Source organism: Vipera ursinii (assembly GCF_947247035.1).
Source record: "Vipera ursinii genome assembly, chromosome: 2".
In the NCBI taxonomy this organism is placed as follows: Eukaryota; Metazoa; Chordata; class Lepidosauria; order Squamata; family Viperidae; genus Vipera; species Vipera ursinii.
The window spans coordinates 155828929-155850871 of NC_139513.1; the positions used below are offsets into that span (position 1 = coordinate 155828929).

Here is a 21943-nt window from a genome sequence, read left to right on the forward strand (position 1 = left end):
ACACAAATTTAATGATAAGCCCTCCTGACTAAAAGTCCTATAGAGTGCAATTAATAATTAAACATTTAAAAAGCAATAGCACTTAAACTTATATACTGCTTCATAGTGCTTTACAGGCCTCTCTCAATGATTTACAGAGTCAGCCTATTGCCCCCAACAATCTGGGTTCTCATTTTACCTACCTTGGATGGAAGGCTGATTCAACCTTGAACTGGCAAGGATCTAACCCCTGGCGGACAGCAGAATTAGCCTGCAATGCTGCATTCTAACAAGTGCACAACAATGGCTCCTATTACCTTGTCACATTTCAACAGAGGAGGGAATTCCATAATCTAGGCAGTATAAAAACATCTTTTGTGTTAATTGGTGATTTTTATTTTAAAAAAGAGAAGGCAAAGAACACAGCCTTTGAAGATTTTAAAGCTAGATGTTTTCTATGGTTATATATCATTCTGTATGATAATCCCATTGAGGAACAGCAACCTCAGCTAAAGAAAGGTGCAGAAAAAGTAGAATTTCCTAGTCCCAAAGTTGCTTTTTCAGCAACTACTGAAGGGCAATGCCAGCGACAAGCCACAAAACTACCGTCTTTACCCTGGGAAAGCCACACAATGCATATATGGACTCACCAAAATCCACAAAGGAGGAACTCCACTCAGACTAATTGTCAGCAGCATCAACTCTGTCACCTACGACATTACAAAATATCTAACCACCTTATTGGGCAACACCACCCATCACATCAACAGTTCACAGGACTTTGCCAGCAACGTTTGGAAACCAAAACTGGACCCCAATGAGACCATGTTTTCCTATGATGTGACTTCCCTCTTCAGACCACATATGTGCCATGCTGAACCTCTGCCTGACCACTACCTATTTTAAATACGGTGAAGGTTTCTACAGACAAAACATGGCTATGCCAGGGGTTCACCTGTGTCTCCCATTGTGGCCAATTTCTACATGGAGAGGTGGAAAACAAAGCCCTAAACTCCTTCACAGGAATTCCACCCCACTCGCTGGTATAGGTATGTGGACGATACTTGGGCCAAGATCCAACGCAGAATTGGAAGCGTTCACCAAACGTATCAACTCTGTGGACAGACACGTCAAATTCATGCAGGAAGATGTTAAGGAAAATAGCCTTCCTGGACTGTGCAACACACATTAAGGAAGGTAGAAGCCTTAGCTTTGAAGTTTACAGAACCCCTCCCCCCACAGATCAATATTTACATTTTGATTGTCACCACCCACTGGAGCACAAATTGGGAGTTATCAGAGCCCTACACCACCGAGCTGAAGGCCTGCCCACCAGCAAAGGTGGGAAAGAAAAAGAACTAAAAACACATCAAGGAAGCCCTCAGAACGTGTGGCTATCCCAAGCCAGCCTTCATCAGATCCCCCAAAAGACCCAGCAGGAACTCCGCCATAACAGACAAAAAGAGAGAACAATAAACAAAGCAACGTCGTCATTTCATACATTGCAGGAATATCTGAAAAGCTCAGGAGGATCGTCAGCCAACGCAACAAACGTGCACACTTCCAACCCAAGAATACATCAAGGCAGAAACTTGTCCACCCTAAGGATAAAACACCCAGACACAAATTGAGCGACGTGATTGATATATGCGGTACAATGCAGTGAAACGCGCAGATCCATACATTGGGGAAACAAAACAACCACTTCATAAACACATGGCACAACATAAGGAAACAAACTTCAGGACAAGACTCAGCAGTCCATTTGCATTTAAAAGACACAGGCCACCCTTTCGAAGACAGCAAAGCGCACATTTTGGACAGAGAGGACTACTGGTTTGAAATAGGGGTCAAAGAGGCCATTTATGTCAAAATTGAGCAGCCCTCTGTCAACAGGGTGGAGGGATACGACATCACCTATCTCCAGTCTACAACACAGTCCTTTCAGCAGTTCCAAGAAGGCTCCGCACCCATTTGCAGTACTCAGGTGACTCCTGAGGACACAGAGGAACCTCCAAGTGGCCTCAACGACTCTCTAAAAGAAGGCAAATGACCAGCTGCCTGCAAGGAATTTAAATCCTTCCATTCCCCACCATCCAGTCAGAGCAGAAGAAACTTCTTGGATGAGAAGCGAAACGTCTTCAAAGAAAAACAAAAGTGCAGTTGCCTCATGAAAAAAGCACCTTTGGGACAACGATGACCTGGATGACTGAAAATCTCCAGAGACATAGAGGTCCCTAGACTAATAATAGCACAGTTAGGCATGAGACAGAGTGGTAGACACACAGAACAGCTTCAACATGTATGGGGGGGGGGAACCCAGTATGTTGAGTACATCAGCTGGAATGGAAGAATTACCCAGATCAGAAATCCATCAGGCAGAATGAATGGCAAAGCTCAAAGATGTGTCACTTGGCAATCCTAACTTGTTCATTTCTGAGGCAGTGTTTTTAATATGCAGTGCTTAAAACAAAACCATTTCTCTGTTCTCCTTTTTATAGGTGGAAGAACCAGGGATGAAGACAGCAGACAGTCACCTGGCAGGTAAATGTAAAGTGGTTTGTGGATTGATCTAGATCAGGGGTCTTCAGACCTGGACCTTTTATGACTTGTGGACTTCAGCTTCCAGAATTCCTCAGCCAGGCATGCCACAAGTCATGCCACAAGTCATAAAAGGGCCAAGTTTGAAGACCTCCGATCTAGAGAGTGTTCTGTGAATGGATGCCATGGGAATGAGATCAGCCAAGAGCATATTTGGGGTTTCAGTGTACCCTCTCTGTTTCTCAGCAAGGACTGACCTTCAGGCAAATATGAACGCTTTCCACTTAGCTTTCAGCATTGACAATACTCATATAGCACATTTATGTATTTAATTACCTCTGTGGGGGCTAACTGCTCATTCAGCAGCAACACTGACTCTTAATCTTTCCCCCCCCCAGATATTTTAATTGTTAAAATAGTAAAATATAAAGGAAAAAGAAACCTACATTAGATAGACAATGAAGCAAATCAAAGAGAAGCAACTATTAGGCATAATTAAAAACATGATGGGAAAACTTTCATTCTCTGCTTCCTTTCCATTTGTTTCTGCAACCGCTGACCACAGCTTTATATTTTTATTTTTTATATTTATATTTTATATTTATTTTATATTTATATTTTTAATTGAACATAGAAGAGTATTCTAATATCTACAGTATTTAAGTCTTTTTGTTTGTTATTTTTTACCGGGCTGATAATTTACTTTCTAAAAGCCATGTTCCAAATGTCTAAATTTACTTTGCTGGGTAATGTGTTAGTACAGAACAGAACCATTCTTGCTTAAATTGGGTTAGCCCGATATGATAGATGTGTCCTGTCACTTTTGCCATGACACTGTATCCTCTCATTTTTGTCTTCCAATCTGATATTGACGGTAAAGTTTCTCTTTCCCAGTGTAATGTCAAATTTGTTCTTGCAATTGTTAGATATAACTTAGTAAACTGTGACTATTCATTTATATTTTCTGATATTATGCCCAATAAGCATATTTGTGACTTCAATTAAAATTTTATTTTTAGGACTTGGTGAATATTTTGATTATTTCTTCCCAATATTTTGGGGTGGGGTTTTTTTTACACAGCCACTACATATGATAAAATGGTCTTTTTGTCATACAATTTCCAGTATATTGTTATACAATTTGTCTCTCTTAGAAATTATTGGCAGAGCAATATGCCATCTGTAAAAATGTTCTCTTAATCTTTGATAAAAGTAAAACAACTTGCAGTGGTAAAACTGGGACAGGCTAGGCTTGGCTTGGGTATACTGTAAAGCTATAACGTTGTGCCCATGTTCCATTTTCCCAACTCGAGGAACATAAGGGTAGTGTGTTCTTCACTTTTTAATTGACTGCATTTTGCTGCTATGCTCAGTTGGAAGCTGTGATTAGACTTGAAAAGGACTTGTCCATTATATATTTTGTTTGATCTACCTTGATATGTGAGCTCCACTTCTTACAGTTTAATGGAGCAAACCATGGTGTAAAAATACTAGTTTAATGTTCCAGACTGTAGTATTTTAAATTTAATTTCAGTCTATTTCTTTCCCCCTTAGCATTAATTCGCTGCTTCCATCTTTTAGGGAATGTGGATATAATCCCCTCCCTTCACTTTTGGAAGTTTTCTTTCTTTGGGGGTCTTTCCCAAGGATTCAGTTAGTAGATAGAAGAGAGAAGATCGATATTCTCACCAGTTCCAAGCATGGTGTTCACCGATGTTCTTGTTTGTGCTCTTGGACTTCAGCTGCAAGTAGTTTGGGCTAGACCAGTGGCTCCCAAACTTTTTTATGCCCCACACCCCTAGAATGCTTCTGATATATTCTTGCACCCCTTACAAAAGTTTGAAATAACAGCAACAAATTATGCATATACACTATAATTTTGAAAACCCAAGTTTTTGCAACCCCTGGAATATCGTCTCGCACCCCCGGTTGGGAACCCCTGGGCTAAACGCTGATACACAAGCCTTTCTCCTGTCGGGTCAGAGGACTTCCCCTGATTGAACGAAATGACTGCCATTGTTTCGTGATCAACAACAGCGCCCCTCCTTCACGGTCACCTCTTTGGGGCAACTTCAGACCCATTTAGGGTCCTCCTGGCAGGACAAAACACATGGGCACCCGCTGCTCATGCAACTGGGGATGTGCTCACCAGTCTCTTCTGTGGCCCAGTTCCAAATGGCTCACAGCCCAGTATGGTCTGCAGCCTGGGGGTTCAGGACCTGTCAACTAGAACATGTAGAGCAGGGGTGTCAAACGCATCACCAGGAAACCGCGCCCACCCCTTTGCCAGCAGTAGAGTTTCCTGATCAACAACAGCACCCCTCCTTCACGGTCACCTCTTTGGGGCAACTTCAGACCCATTTAGGGTCCCCCTGGCAGGATGAAACTGGCCGTAGGGAGCAGAGCTTTGCTATCCCGCGGCTGTGCACTACGGTGCAAACTCGGAAGTACGTATTGAACTTTGTTTTATTATAGGATAGGAAACCATGAGGTAACTAGAGCAGAATTCCCTAACCTTTTCGGCTTTGCAGACCGTGTGGGGGTCTGGCCAGCATGTGTGTGCACACAGCTCCATTTGTGAGAATTGGGGGCCCACATGTGCACCCGCTGCTCATGCAAGTGGGGATGCACTCACCAGTCTCTTCTGTGGCCCAGTTCCAAATGGCTCACAGTCCAGTAATGGTCTGCAGCCTGGGGGTTCAGGACCTGTCAACTAGAACATGTAGAGCAGGGGTGTCAAATGCGTCACCAGGAAACCACACCCACCCCTTTGCCGGCAGTGGAGAAAAAGCTCTGTGATGTCGTGAGTTTGACATGTCTGATTTAGAGTGACAATTGCACCACATTTCCTTGCGCAAAGAAAGCCAGTGAAGCCACCTGTTTAGCAGATATAAACTATGTCTGGTGCAGTGAAGGAAGCCTAATGAAAAGGTGGGGCTTCCATCTCTCTGCAGAGACAGAATAAATTATACAAATAGATGCAATCAAATTTGCATACAGTTGATGCAGGTTGCAGAACTGAACATTACTAGGTGCTGTGCACGTATTCTGAAGATGCTTCCTACAGGTATCTGATCTCCAAATAAATTACATTCATATTGTTTGTATTTTTCCAGATTTTAAGAAAAAGATACATTTCAAAGTTATTCGAAACCCCGGGGAGTTGGTGCAGTTTATTCAGGAGATGAAGGCAAATGCCCAGAAGGTAAGGCTTTTTAGTTGGATTTCCTAAACAGACTCACTTTACTCTATGACAAGAATCACTTTTACCCATGTACTACACTGAGCAATCTTCCCCATCTTGGTGCCCTGCTGATGGTTTGGATTTTAATTTCTGTACGTTACAGACAGTAGGATACTAGCCATCCATAGATTCATATTTACATCAATGAGAGGGGGAATTTGCAATATTTTTAAAAATGTTACCCTGTGGTAAGATGGGCAGCCAATTAATTTAATAAACAAATGAACGAATGAATGAATAAATATTTTGTAATTGGCCTCGTTTCCCCAGAACAGCTGATTTATATACCCAAGATCCTTTCTGAATGTGCCAACCAACCCACAATGCCTGGAAGCCCTTTTTCCACCTTTTATCTGATCGTGGCTCCAAAAGCATTCTCCATCTTTTAACTTGAGCTGACAGTTAGACTGAGTGGGTTGACCAGATGCTGCTTCTTCCCCCATTGCAGTTTCTGAACTCCTCCATGTCCCTTTAGGGCAAAGAGAAGGCCGCCGAATCTGAAGACATGACGCAAGAAAGCTCACCCGAAATTAAGGCAGACCCAGAAGCGGGACACCCTGAAGATGAAGCTCAGGAGAATGAAGAAGACGAAGAAGATCTACTAGGGAAATTTGAGAAGGAATTGGAAGACATTCTGCTACCTAAGTCTGAAATGGCCAAGCTGAAGGAAGAAGTGAAAACCGAAATGGAGAAGGAGTTTGACAACATCATGGATGAGGTCAGGATCTCTTGGACTGGCTCCATTTTTCATTCCAGCCTTCTGATTTCATCCCTCCCAAAAGAGTGATGGGACCATTACTAAGTATTCCCAATCCTTGCATTCCCATTTCCTTCCGTACCACATAAAAAGGAAGTCCTAGATTGGGCAGGAGACAGGGCTTCAAGGAAAAGATGGCAGAGGAAAGGCAAAAAAAGATTCTATAAAATATTGAGTGAATTCAAGATTGTCCAGTAAAATGCACCCTTCACATAGTAGCAAGCTTTCCAGAGCCCTACGTATCCTATACATTGCCTGAAGGAGAAGAGTAGGTCCCATTCTTTCTGTATCTTTCTGTTTGCTTCCTTGTTTTCCTCTAATTCGGGGGGTGGGGTGGGGGAGTTCAGAGCCTTCTCAGTTGAGGTTGGCTTATGGCATGGTTTTCAACCCTGACTCTGAGGGATTTAAAATATTATGATGAGAACTGCACACATAAAGCCTCACTGCATCTGTTCTCTCTTCAATATATTAAGGTCTTGATGAGTTTACAGCAGGAAGGGTAGCAAGCATTGTACTTATTGTATCTTTCCCTCCTTACCTCTAAATAGATGCTGGGTAAAGGTATATAATCACATTCCACATTTTTTCTTCCTTCTCCCACACTCTTGCGATGCATTTTTTTTAATTTTTTTTTATTGAAAAGTTTTAAAATACAGTTTTCCTTTAAAAAACCCCCCTGCCCCCTCCCTCCTCCCCTCCCTACCTCCCCCCTATCTCCCCCCCCCCTCTCCCTCCTCCCTCCCCTGCCTCCCCCCCCTACTTCCCCTCCTCCCCCCCTCCCCCCCGACTTCCCAGAGCAAAATACAAGGTATATATCTAAAAAGCAATCATAAACAATCATATACTAACAATTATAAACTCTAAAATCCATCACTCTCTAGCTTATATAGAGTAAACCAATCCTTAATAATACTAAATATGTATAAAGAACTAAAATAAAAGAAAACTAGCGTCATTCCCATCTATGTTCTTCCACAATTCACTATTTCCTAAACAAATTCTCATTTACACATCACAAGCACCTATCCCTATTAACCTCTCTAGCCAAAATAGGCTATAATAGATAGTTCTTACACAAATTAACCCACATTAACCCACAAAACTTTCTACCTCTTCCTCTGTAGTAAATTGTCCATTAATTCCAAATTGAAGATTCTGTTACCATACATATCATCCCAAAACTCTTAAAAACACAACTACCACTTGACTGTAAGTATGTTGTGGAAGTTCCATAGATTTCTACTGGTCTTATTTTTTATCTTTTTTGAGCGTTTTAAGGCAGCACGCGTCACCCTCTGTTCTCTAGGATCATCCAAAAGAGTTGCAGCTTGATCTCCTCCTGTACCATTCTCGTCTATCTGTCCATCTTCATCCTCTTGATGTTCTCCTTCTCCAGATCCCTCTGCAGCTTCCAAAAGTGTTGATGGGGTTGCTTTTAAGACATTGTTGTAAAAATCATGTGCTTGCTTCACAGTACCCAAACAGTACCTTTTACCTTCATACATGAAGCTCAACCCAGCTGGGATCTCCCATCTGAACCTTATATCTCTTTGCTTGAGCTCTTGCACAAGAAATATAAAGTCCTTCCTTCTCTTTAAAATCTTTGGAGGAATTTCTTTTAGAACCAAAACTTCTTGACCAGCAATCACAACTTTAGTATCATAGGCAGCTTGTATAACTTCATCTCTAATTTCCCTTTTTACAAAATAAACCACCACATCTCTAGGCAACTTTCTCTGTTTAGCAATCCACGAGTTCACACGAAACACTTTGTCCATGCCTTGTTTTATTTCAGATGCTGGATGGTTCAATACTACCTCAAAAGCCTCAGAAACCAGCTGCTTTAAATCTTCCTTAATATTCTCTTTTAGGCCTCTAATTCTAACAGCAAACTGCATCTGGTAAAATTGAGCCAGACTCAGTTCGCTATCCATTTTGTCTTTTAAATCTTCAATTTCCAATACTTTTGCTTCTAATATAGCATTCTTTTGAGTCAAATCTTCCACTTTGTCATCCAGCACCTCCACACATTTAGCTACTTTATGCACTGAGGACAAAATGTCTACCTTCATCTCTCTGAATTTCTGTTCCATCCTTTCTTCCATTCTCTGCTCCAATTTCTCCAATTTCTCCTCCATCTGTACAAATTTAACACCCATTGACTCCAAAATTAACTGGGTATGTTTTTCAAGGTCCTTCGATGTCAATACATCGGGAGAATGCAACGCCTGCAGTAATGATTGTTGTTGCACCGGAGAATTTCCAGCACTCCGAAAAGTTCTAGGGGGAGGTTTAGCCGCCATCTTTTACTTACAATTGTGACGCACTTTCACTTTAAGTTTTAAGCAAAGTCCATCAAGCTCGAGAGTAAAATAAAATAATCCTCTTCATCTCTTCATCTTTCCCTCTTGTACTGCTCTGCCTGCTCTTTTCCTTTCATAGTCTCTCCTTCAAGCAGGGATGGTCGCAGATGCCTGGCTCTGCTCCATGAAGTCCGGAGCAGAGACGCTAGCCAGCTGGGAGCAGCCCAGGCTACGGGGGAGTTCAATCCTTCAGCCGCCCAAGCTCCAAGCTCAGGCGGCCCCGGAGAACTCGACCCCTACCTGGGGGCTCACCCCCTCCTCTTCTCCCGAGGAGGGGGCTTCAAATTCGCCCGAACAGCTGATCGGCGCTGTTTCGGGCAAAAAATCACACAGCTGAGCCGCGGGCAGCCCGGGAAGGCTGTCTCCGGCGCCGCGGAGCCACCGGAAGTCTCTTGCGATGCATTTTAAAAAGGGGATGTGTATCATCACAGTCTCTAAAAAGGTCCTTTAAATTGCTTCATGAATCCCGTGTTTTGTGTTGAACTGCCAAAAACCTGTTGAAGAAAACAAACAGGCACAGGTAGTCCTCGACTTGCAACTGTTCATTTAGTGACCGTTTGAAGTTGCAACGTCATTGGAAAAAAAAGTGATTTCTGATCATTTTTCACACTTAATAACTGTTACGGCAACCCCATGGTCATATGATCAAAATGTGGATGCTGGGCAATTGATTCATATTTATGACCGTTGCAGTGTCCTGGGGCTGGGTGATCACCTTTTGCAACCTTCTGACGAGCAAAGTTAATGGGGAAGCCAGATCCACTTACCGACTGGGTTGATTTAACAAGTGCAGCGATTCACTTAACTGTGGCAAGAAAGGTCTTTGCTAATGGGGCGAAACTCGCTTAGCAACTGTCTCGCTTAGTAACATAAATTTTGGGCTCCATTACGGTCGTAAGTCGAGGACTTATCTGCATCAGATTCAGTTCTGATACTTCTGAAGAACTCTGATCTGGTAATCCTCTATTGCTTACCAACAGGTTGAGGACGAACTGGGAAGAAAAAGCCTGAAAGGTGAGTTTGACCGAAAACAAGCCTCCAAGTCTTTGGCTTCTACCCTCAATAAACTCATTGACAAGCTGGATCCCGGCCAAGCCCCACAAGAAGAAGAAAAGGTTCAAAAGCAGCAGCAGGAAGAGGAGGAGGAGGAGGAGGAGGAAAAACAGGAGGAGGCAGTCGTGGAAAGCAATAATGCTAAAGAAGACCCACCAAAGCCAACTCCTGGTATGATCCAGAAGCAACAAAATCAATGTTATCTTGAGTGTTTATAATTTGGATGTTTTTGAATCCACCAGCAGGGGGCAGTATCTGCCCTAAACTGCACCAAGGGATGGCTTCCTTGGAGCTGATCAAAGATCCAGGTAAAGGTTCCCCCGCCACATGCGTGCTAGTATGCGTGCTAGTCGTTTCCAACTCTAGGGGGCGGTGCTCATCTCTGTTTCAAAGCCGAAGAGCCAGTGCTTGTCCGAGGACGTCTCCGTGGTCGTGTGGCCGGTGTCAAAGCCGTCCACGCTGAAAGAACGACGACAACGTGGTATGGGTGCCAAAGGCGCACGAAACGCTGTTACCTTCCCACTGTAGTGGTCCCTATTTTTCTACTTGCATTTTTACGTGCTTTCGAACTGCTAGGTTGGCAGAAGCTGGGACGAGTAACAGGCGCTCACTCTGTTACGCGGCACTTGGGATTCGACCTGCCAAACTGCCGACCTTCTGATCGACAAGCTCAGCGTCCTAACCCACTGAGCCACTGTGTCCCAAAAAATCCTCCTAATAGTTTCATTTGATTGGCAAGGGTATCCTGCTCGACCGCCTCTGCTGGATTGGAGCTGGGTGGCACTGCTTTGCAGTAGTTCTCCTTCCTGGCGGATAATTCCAGCTGGCGGTGGGGAGATAGATCTGCTCAGAGACCTCTATATTGTGAAGTGCTTCTGGGCTCCCTTCACTTCTTTGTAGCACCTAACGAAATTGCTGAAGGTAGCTATACATTTGCACAGGTCTAAAATCATCAATGTGTTGAATATATCAGCTGTACATCTCGGCTTGGGCCAGGCAAGTAATACAATAGCGTTTCTATCCCAGGGTTTGGAGGCCATCAGGGTGAGATGGAGAAGAACAGATTCAGAGGCATCTCTTCAAGATGAAGGCTTTTGTTTATAGGTCAGAGATTCCAGGGAAATACCATCTTTGACTCTCAGTGGAATAATATTCACATTTCACACTTCTAAAACAATTTTTATTAAAAAAAATTTTTAACACGGAATAAAAACTTAGCAAGAATTAATTATTAAGGATGAAAAAAGGAAAAATTAAAGAAGTAAAGCGCAAAGCAAAGGTGCAAAATCAAAATTATAAAGAAATGACTTCTGATTTTCTTTTACAGCAGTTGCAAATATAAAATAACCTTTTATTGTGCTTGCAACATTTTGTACATTCTCTCTGCAGTCTATTACTTTTATTCTAATCCATATATTATTATAACATCATTTTTTCTGTTTCCTGCAAAAAGCCAATAAGGGGTTTTCAGTCATCAGTAAATTTAGACAGTGTGATCTCTAATTAAAGCAGTCAGTTTGGCCATCTCCGCAAGTTCCAACATCTTCACTATCCATTCCTCCACCGGATGAAGTCAAATCTTTCCATCTTTGTGCATATAATAGACTTGCTGCAGTCATCATATATAAAAACAAAGCCCCATATTTTTTTCCAGCTGCTTATCTACTAATTCCAAAAGGAAATTCTGGTTTCAACTGTAAACAAGTCTTTAAAATCTTGTACTATTGTATGTTACAAAATTTTCAGACTTGTTACACATCCACCAGGCTTGCTAAAATGTACCTTTTTGTTGATTACATTTCCACCCTAAGTTTGAAAAGACTATATACAGTGTATATTTTCTATCCTGCTTTTCCAGTGTTATGTATCAATGATATATCATTTTATAAAATTTATTTTAAGACTATAACACAGTATAAATTTCTGTCCTTTCAACTAGATATTTTCCCACTGATTCCTGAGTCTATTATAACCAAAGTGTTTAGCTCATTTTACCATAATTATTTTACTTGTTCTTCTGTTTCATATTCAGTTAAACTTTATACATTTTAGCAATAACATGAGTATCATTTTATACCCTTCCATTTCAAATTCAGCCTTACGTTGTTCAAAACCAACAGTTCTTTTATCTACTTTTAATCTTCCTAATAATTGTACATACCAAAATCATTGGCATGAATAACCTTCTACCACTAGTTCTTATTTGTATTCTGCATTTTCTTAGACAATATTCTAATATATCAAGTAGGACAATTTATGTTTAATAATCATTTCTCTTCTATAAAATGTTTCCTGTTGTGTCAGCCACAAAGGTATTTGGGGACACAGCTTAAGTTTATATCTGTTCCATATTCCCAATATGGCATGTCTAACAAAATGTTTTTTTTTAAATCTACATTAACCTTAGCTTTGCCATACCATAAATATCCATGCCACCCAAATGTTAAATCATGACCTAGTAACTCTAAAGGCCTCCTGTTTGTTTGCACATCCATTCTTTCATCCTGACTAAACAGCAGGCTGCCAAATATAATTTCAAGTCAGCTAAGCCCAATCTTCCTCTTTCTTTGGTTTCTTGAAACACTGAATAACAATATTGATCTACAATTTCTTGTCAAAGTCAAATCTTGTCCTTCTTGGGGTATTAATTATATATGCCGTGTATATATTTACATTATAAATATTTATATTATATATAAATAGTATGCCCTCATTCAGAGGTGGTTCTTAGCTAAAGCTAGGCGGGCTTCCACAGTCACAATATTTGTGCCAGTTGTGACCATTTGGAAGATTTGCTCAAAATCAGCCATTCCGTAGTCATCTCCTGTGTGGATTATTGTAATGCTTTTTAAATGGGGCTGCCTTCAGAAAGCGTTCAGAAACCACACCAGGTACAAAATGCAGTGGCTTGCACAGTGATGAGTGTATCCTGATACCCTAATGTTTCAGGAGTTGTATTGGTTACCACTTGGCTTCCGGAGATGATCCGCTTATTATCTTTAAGTGGCTCCAGACCCAATTCTCTGAGGGAATATTTTTCCACAAATTCATCTGCCTGTCCAGTCATATTGAATACAGGTCCATTCCCTCCATGTCCTCTCTGTAGTAGATTGTCATAGACCCTTCCCATGGAGGATCTGCTCCTCTGAATTTCAGGAGAGCAATTAAGATCTAGTTGTTTCATCTAGCACAGGAGAAGATGTATGTCTACTCTATATCAATATGTTTGATGTTGCCCATTTTGTTTGTATTAAGATGGGTTTATTATTTCTTAAACACTAGTCTAGATTTGAGTAAGGGAGAGCATGATAGTTGTGGGAACCAAGATTTATATTTATTTATTTTTTATTTCCATTTATATCCCGCCCTTCTCCGAAGACTCAGGGCGGCTTACAAGCTTAGCAGTAGCCTTCATTCTATGTATATGCCTGCTTATTAGGGCTTTCACACACACCCCAAGTGGCATTATTACAAAGTCAGCTTAATTGCCCCCAACAATCTGGGTCCTCATTTTACCTACCTCGGAAGGATGGAAGGCTGAGTCAACCTTGAGCCTGGTGGGACGCGAACCTGCACTAATTGCAGGCAGCTGGTGTTACTTAAGGAGGCATTAGCCCACTGCTCCACCAAGGCTCTTGGATGAGAGCATGCAATTCCCAATGAAGTATCAACTCCCTCAGAAATTGCTTTCTTTAAAACACTGTTAATGGCTTGCTTCTTTTCCATTCCAAGAGGAATAATTCCTTGCTTTAAAATTATTTTGACCTTTGTTTGTGCTAAATGTTCTCTACATTTGTCTTTTTTTTCAAAACTGCTCTTCAACTTGATTTTGGCTTGGCTATGCATAAATGCTGCTATTTTGCCTTTCTTTCTCCAACATTTTGTTCCTTCTAATCAGGGACAAGGCAGCTCAGTGAAGTTTGGGTCACCCAGCTCAATGTTCCTATTTTCTTTTCTTTTTTTCTTTTTCTTTTTAATATTCTATAATGTAGACATCTACAGACCTTGAGGGCAAGAACGTACTTTTTGGTTCTTAAGCTGGGTTTTGCAGTTCAGCAATGCTATTGAATTGGCATTTTGTCCAGATTCCCTGGCTTTTCAACTCCGTTATTAAGATCTGTGTGACTTCTGAACTATCAGCTCAGTGCAGTCTTATCTGGTAGAGTCTGCAGTCTTTTCTAGTGTTTAAGAGCCAGAGCAGATTTTCGTATTCTTGGGCAGGTTTATGAGCTCTCAATAATAATATATTACTAGGGAATTGCGTTCAGTTTTAGTGGTCAGAAGTGGTATTGTCTTGGGTCAGCTGGCCAGCCTCCTGGCACTTCTTGCCTTCCTTTTCCTCTGCTGTCTAGAAACCTTCTGCTTTTGCAAAAGTGTTGAAATGCTTTGAAGGCCTCAGTCTTCTGCTCAAACGCATTATGTAAGCAATAATAATAACACTTTATTAAGGTGTATCTAAATTGGCACGTGGGAGCTTCCGTCTGTTCATTGCATTTGTATTTGGTAAGCTGCCCAGAGTCTACTGAAGCTACCGGGTGGCTAGAATGTAATTATTTTAAGGGCAGACTGTACCCAGCCTTGCTTAGTGGGCACCTGGCAGTTTTGCACTTTTACTTCCCTGTCAGAAATGCTGGCAGACTGACACGCCTCTGTTCCCCTTTTTTTACCTCAGATGGCGACCCAGATGGGCGCGTGAATGTCAGGGTCACTAAAGTAAAGCCAGGTGGTACTCAGCAGAAGGAGCTGCGAGTCCAAGAGATGAGCAGGGACAACCCACAGCTGCGCCACATAGAGAGTGTGGTTAAGGACATCTTGGAGAAGGAAGGCCTGAAGGCAGAAGGTAATGCAGTCAATGCTCCCTGGGATGGGGTGGAGGGTAAATAATAGAAGTCCGCCGTTTAGGCTGCGGGCGGAGGTTATCTGATTTGTCAGGGGCTTTTCTAGGACAGAGTGGTCAAGGGCACGAGGCTGCCAGGGGTCCAGAATTGCAAGCTGCGCAATTTCATGGACATCTGAATGCTAAGCTGGTTGCTTCATTGTGTTGATTGATTGACTGATTTTCTAGGAAGATTTTTCAGGCCAAAAATGCCCATGGTTTTTTTTCCCCCTGTAATGAGGCTAATTGGGAGAGACTTTTATTGACTGGTAGAACAAGCATTTTTAGCTCCTCGTATTATCTTTCTTCCCATGTACAAACAATCCCAAGTTCTATCCTTGCTTTTCAGATCCCCTGATGGTAGGTACCAGTGCTAGAAAAGGCGTCTGCTTGGAAGTTGACTGTAGAACAGAACTGCTAGTGAGAGCATCTCACGAAAAATATTAAAAGGACACAGATGATATTATCTGTACACACTCAGTACCTATGAACACCCAAGATATGCAGTTTATCATTTCTGTTCAGTTTTTCTTTAAAGAGAAAAAAAGAACATGCGAGGTATATTGAGTCCTGCTAATTACCAGGGAGGAAATAATGAAATGAATACTGTAAGAATATCACCCTTTAAATGAAACTTTAAAATGAATCCGAAAGACATAAATCCCGTAGGCAGAAAGAGCCACATGTACCTTAGTTTACTCTTTTTAGAATATCGTTAATGACCAGGTAGTATTTTCCAAAGCTATATCATTAATGGTGGAGAGTTTTGTTTGATTAGCTCTTTGAGGTGCAGATAAACCTCTCTTAAGTCTTAATAGAAAGGAGAAGATAAAATAAACCATCATACCCAAAGCTCCAAGAATTTGCCATCTGTGACCTTTTGGGTATTGTTTTTTTTTTTTAAAAAAATAAATAAATAAATTTGCCCATTTAAGCATTTTGTCTTAAACAGATGTATACTGAAAATAATTTTCTAAAGTCAAAACATAATATTCATCTTTTTTCTAAAATATAAAGTTATCAAAGAGTAATTTCAGTGAACTATTTATCAAACAACGTATATACATAAACACACAAACGTGTACATGTGTGTATACAGTATATGTATGTATATATACACACAATACATATATGTGTATGTGTGTATTTGTTTTCGTAGATTTTCACGGGTACAGGTATGTGGGTCTTGGCGTATTTGGGTCAAGATATATATATATATATATATATATATATATATATATATATATATATATATATATATATGTTTTCTGAGGTTTTCGCGGGTGTCTGTATGTGGATCCTTGGTTTTTCGGGTTTTTCCCCGCGTAGAACTAACTAGTTCTACACGGGGAAAAACCCGAAAAACCAAGGATCCATATATATATATATATATATATATATATATATATATATATATATATATATATATATATATATATATATATATATATATATATATAATATTTTATTTTAATCCCATTTATATCCCGCCCTTCTCCGAAGACTCAGGGCGGCTTACACTCTAAGCACAAATCAATGTGCTTTAGCAATATTTATTATATATTTATTATATATATATTATATATATATGAATGACACATCACATACACGCAAGCGCAAGCTTAATTTCATAAAGGAAACAAAAAGATCTTTGAAGGATAATGATCATCCCTTCTTCCAGTGGCAGGATTTCATAATGCTGGATAGAGGCAGGTTTTGTCAAAAATAATTGAAAACAGGGAGGGAGTAGGAAGTGTAGAGAGCTTACATATATCCCCAGTCTTATATATTTATACTTTAGTAAACTAAATCATATAATATGGACTGTACATTTTGCATGATGTATACCAAAGATTCCTAAACATTTTGCCATCACACCTACCTTTATTATAATTTTAATGTACATACCTCCCCTAAACTTCCAAATGAACATAAATGAACAATAAGAGGTGGGAAGGGTGGATTTATTGGAACAATATACAACTAAAAGGTTATTTACATCTGCTCTGGACTCTGTCTGCACCTCTCCAAGAGAGAGGGGACACCTCACAAATTTGGGAAGCCCTGGTATAGACTGAGATGGGTAACCTTTTGGTGCTGGAAATGTACTTCCAGGGTGAGATGGAGGGCTGCAGCAGAAGGACAAGGATGTAAAATGGGGAAGGGCCTATGCCATGCATGTGGGTAATTCAGGGTTAAAATAGTGAGAAATTAAGCACTGAGATTTAGCAGATTTAGCTGGTTTCCAGGAACCACAGAGAAGGAACTCAGGAGCCTCAGGTTGCCAATAAAGTAGGTTTCTGGATCAGGAAGCAATTGCTTTTCGTCCCCTGAAAATACTTGTCACAATCTAGTCTCACAACAGCTGTTTGCTTTGTGGAATCTGCTCATTAATAAATCAAATTATTTCTCTGTGGAAAAATAACAGGTTTGTCACAGTTTTCCAAGAATCCGTTTGCCTAGGGTGCATGCTTTTTTTTGTTTTTTGTTTTTTTGTTACTTTAAGTGCTTTTTTATTATTATTATTATTCTAAGCATTGACGCTTCCTACCAGTTTATCACCCGAGACTGTAGCTTTAAAAAGTTTGGTTGTTTTATTGAGCTAACCAAGAATATAGACTGAGCAAATGGCAGGATTTTGTTCTTTGAATAACACGCTTAATGATTTTGGATTAGCCTTCCTGTGATCACAACTATCCTTCCCCCCCCCCCACTCCAAACTCTTTATTATATGGGTCTTGAAGACCTGGCTAACCCAATCTCACTTTCCCTGAAGTGTTTTTTTTTCCCCATAGGTGCATGGTGCTCTAAGGTCAGAGTAAACATAAGCATCCAGGATGTGCCAACTCATTTCTTGTTTCTAGCCAATAAGATTTCAGTGTGCTTGCCTCCACTCAGCTTGTTGGCAGTGGTTCCTCCGCTGAGAGATTATAGTGAGAGAAGCAGGGAAGAGTTACAGATCAATGACAGTCACAAATTTAAGATGACATTGGGTTTGGGCCTGAGGCTGGAGCCAGGTTAGTCTTCCAGTGGTTTTGCCTTTTGCCATGATATTGCTTCTCTTATTTGGGAGCTGCCCTGTTTTTCCTAATAGCAAAAGGGAAACTCTAAGAATGGTAGTTTTAATACATTTGAATGGCAATCCACTAAAGACAATTATTGCAAGGCTCCTGGGGCTGTCTTTAATGTTCGATTCCCTATGATTGGCAGGTAAAATTGAAATCAAGATTGTGACAACTGGTGGTTTTGGAGATGACGATGACACCCATTGGCTCTCAGAAGAAGACACCAAGAACCTCAAAGACATCTTCTTCAATATTTTGGTAAGGACTTACATCAGCGCTGATATAATGCGGGCGGGGGGAGTTGCTTAGAGCATAAAAAGCTAGGAGGCTGGCTCTAGCGATTTCATTTGGGAGAGCAGCATTTTGTGTGCATCGGGGCAGTGAAGCACAACTCTGGCCAGGAGTTTTCTCAAGAAAGTCCTCCACGTTTGAGGGGCAAGGGTGGGAGAGCAAGCAAGAGAGGGAGAGATCTCACCATTTGAGGAGGATTCTTTTTGTGCAATGTTGCATTCCACTTCTTGCGTGTTGGCAGAGAGGACCAGTTGGTGAATTCTGGAACACTCTTGAAGGAGGCAACGGTGAAAAACCAGATCAGATTTTAAAATGGAATTTGGAGTGTTCCCGTGCATTTCAGTATGTTGCTGTAAATTAATCCCAGTGAAATACTGGCAGCATCTCTCAGCCCCTGTGAGGAAGAAAGGGAAAGAGCCCCGCGCCTTTAGGTTTCTCCTCTTAGAGCAGCAAAGAGCTTTGCCCAAAAGTTGGCTTCCCTTTTGCCTTATATGGTGGGTCGGTCTGTCTGTCTGTCTGTTTGATTGCTTTGGTATTTGTTTCTTAGATCCAGGGCACAGAGGAAGCACATAAAGAGCAACGGCGGCAACGCCAACTGGAAGACAACTACCGTTTTGTGTGGGGGCGAAACCAGGAGGAGCTCTCCAGCACTGGTGGGACCGAATCAGATGACTTAGACTTCTGAACTTTTGCCAATCTTCAGAACGCTGGCATTCGTGGAAGTTCCTTTGCAGGATTTGGCAGGCACCGTTTTCCCCCCCGTGGGCATCAGGAGGACCAATGTGTTTTGTTGCTAGAATCTCAGTTGAATGTGCATAAGACGTTGGCAAGCCCAAGGCGAGCACCACTCAGAGCTATGAATTGTCTCCTTTAGCGCTATTGCTTCTAGGGCAACCACTGCGACGTTTCCTCCCGCACTTTAATGTAGGCTGCCTCAGATGGAGGCAGTGGCATTTCTTCAGGTTCCAGGCTTCCTCCTTTTTCAAACTATTGGCCTCAGCATCGGTGCCCAAATCTTGGCTTCAAAATGATTCAAGACACGCACAAAAGAGAATGAAAGAGAGGAGAGCCCCATACAAAAAAAAAATCCCACTGATTCACCTCAAGGGTGAACCAAGTTGGAGAGCTAAAACTGGTGCCCTTCGGTTTCTAAAGCCCTCGTAAATTGAAAGGGATCTCATGTTTCTATGTCTCACCTGCGTGCCTTGAAACGTCAGAGGAGAGGACAGTCTTTCCTTGTGCTGTGTTGACCTCCTCCCAACAGTTTTATTTTTCTTTAGGTCTGAATGTTCGAATTGTGAGCACATCTGCTTCAGTTGTACAGGCTGTCCCTTGACTCTCTTCATTCTGGAGCAGAAAGTTAGGACACATCCGGTGTGCACTCAATCAGCAAAGGAATGTGGTGGAGGGTTGGGAGAAAAGCTATTGTAGGCTGCTCTTCCTAGCCACATTGTTTCACATACTAAAGGGCCTTAGACACATAGGAGTATGTGAACTGCATTAAAAATGCTTCCTTTGTAACAAAGATTCCTGGAGGTTACGGGACTGGCTGTTCCTTCTGTGAAGTCTCAAGAAGTGAAGCCAGCTGAAATTTGTGATTTATTTCCAATGTTGTTGAATAGCCTGGGCTGTTGCACGGGTGACTGGAGGTGAGAAATTGTGGCTCAAGGGAAACAGCAAGGCTGAAGAAATACTGTTGCCTTCCTCGACACAACCGGGACAAAACACAGTTCATTTTTCTATCAATAAATCCAGATGAACCCAATTAGAGTTTGGTGTTTGCTTACGTGACTCTAAATGGATAGTCTTGGCTACAGAAGTGCTCCGAGCGGAGCATCAACTCATCTCTCTGTTAAAATAAATGGGGTGGCTTCTCTTTACCTCTTATAAAACCAAGCATCACATGGATACAAGTGTATGCTGTACACTGGCTTGGTGATCATTCTGATTTTTTTGGGGTGGGCTGGTACAATAAATGCTGTATTGTGGAATTTCAGTGAAGGTTATTTTTGTAGAAGTTCTTGATAGGAAAGGAACGGATTCTTTTGCTATTCAATAAGCAAAAAGAACCATTAATTGTGACACCGGTGATTGAGGCAAAGGAACGGTCTTGTCTAAGTTCAGCAGAACAGGCAGTCTATTCCATTACACGGTCTCCAAAAGCATCCAGGAGCTTCCAAGGTATTTCCCTCAATGCCACCCAAGTTCTTTGTGCCACCTAACGGGGTTTTTTTCAGAGTTATTTTTAAGATAATAAGTGGAAAACTAGCTTTCCACTGATTTTTCAAGAAAGTCATCAAACCTTACCAACCCCTTAGACCAGACATGTCAAACTCGTGACATCGCGCAACGTATCAGGACAGTTTTGCCATTGCCGGCAATGGGGTGGGCGCTGGTTCCGCATGACGGATCTGGCCCACGGGCCGGCCCTAGACATTTGTAGAAATAAAAATGGCTGCTTGACTGTCGCCTCATGCTCTGTTTTGCAAGTGTGTCCGTCTGCCCAGGGAACAGATCAAAACAAGTGGAAAGTGATAAACCAAGATAGAGGAAAGACATAGGGGGCAGCCACGTTTGGTTTTTAAATTTTCCTAACTCCAGAAATTATAAGTAGCTGTAGCTATGAGTGTTGGTGTTCCTATGGGGGCAGCAGCACTCCAATAGGGAACAATGACCTGAGATATGTCAGTGAGGAGCCCGGGCAACAGAAATGAGGTCAAGCAAAAAATAGACCTATAATTGGCTTAAACCCTGTGGCTATCCAGACATAAATCTGCCTGCACTTATGTCTCTGCCAAATAAAACCATTCCAGAAGATTTATGGGCGTACATTTGTCAGCAGATGAGATTACCTGTTGGACTGTCTGAATAATTGCTAGATCTGGAAATAAGCCTACTGGACTAGGGGATGGGCATTGCAAGGTAGAACTGGAATTGCGTCAGCATCTCGCTCCAATGGTTCGGGGATAATGGAGGGAAGTGGGATTGTTTGAAGATGTAAAATAATGCGATTACATAACTCACGATAGCCAGGCATCAATGAATAGGCAAAAGTAGAAGTAGCATGGAGAATGCTGTGGTTTTGCTCTAGGCCAGGGGATGGTGGAAAGAGTGGAATGTAAGATTGGGAGGGTGGGCCTACAAGGGAAAGATATTGAGATGGAGGTGGGAGAGAGCGATGTGATGGGAAGCTAAGGGCAGGTTACTTATGGAGAACGTAATGACAGTATTCAATACTGTTTCCTCCTCTCAACACTCAATATTAGATCTCTGGATCATCAATAGTTTTGAGCTCTGGATATTGCCACTAGATGCCAACCATTGTAGATGAGGCCTGCAACTTGATATTTGTAACTGAGGATGGGTTCCTCTCCCTGAAAGATGCCCGCCTGGGTTTCAGCTCTGGCACCAGCTCCACCCTGGGGTGGGCTGTGGGCAGCAGTTTTCATCTGGCAAGCCTTAACAGCTTGAAAGGTATTGCACCACAGGGAGCTCGTAGGTTCTAAAGAACAGTTGGCTTGCTTCTTTTTTTTTAACTGGTGTGCAGTATTGCCTGTGCAGCATTTCTGCCCAAACTCCACTTTGTTCCAGACTTGGTGATCATGATTCCCTCTGAGAGGGGAGCTTCTGCCTACCTTAAAGATGGTGATGTGTTCCATCTTCAAGGTGAACTGAATAGTCCTGGAGAATTCTCCTCTAGCCTATTGCTAGTAATAAAGATTGTTGAGACGTTTGTCAAGTTACAGCTTCGGAGGGCATCTGGAGACTTCATTT

General features: G+C 41.7%; 1 protein-coding gene across 4 annotated transcripts in view; it reads left to right on the forward strand.

Annotated features, from left to right (window-relative positions):
* Window positions 1-20461, forward strand: part of OS9 (OS9 endoplasmic reticulum lectin) — a 47206-nt gene extending 26745 nt beyond the window's left edge. For 2 of the 4 annotated variants that reach the window (XM_083356679.1, XM_083356681.1), the window contains 7 exons: window positions 2481-2523; window positions 5637-5725; window positions 6240-6482; window positions 9865-10108; window positions 14610-14777; window positions 18024-18136; window positions 18717-20456. In XM_083356679.1, the coding sequence (XP_083212805.1) occupies window positions 2481-2523; window positions 5637-5725; window positions 6240-6482; window positions 9865-10108; window positions 14610-14777; window positions 18024-18136; window positions 18717-18854 (1038 nt within the window). In that variant the 3' untranslated portion in view covers window positions 18855-20456. Of the gene's footprint in view, window positions 1-2480; window positions 2524-5636; window positions 5726-6239; window positions 6483-9864; window positions 10109-14609; window positions 14778-18023; window positions 18137-18716 lie in introns of all 4 variants that reach the window. The other 2 variants (XM_083356682.1, XM_083356680.1) reach the window with 2 other exon arrangements.
* Window positions 20462-21943: the final 1482 nt, after the last annotated feature.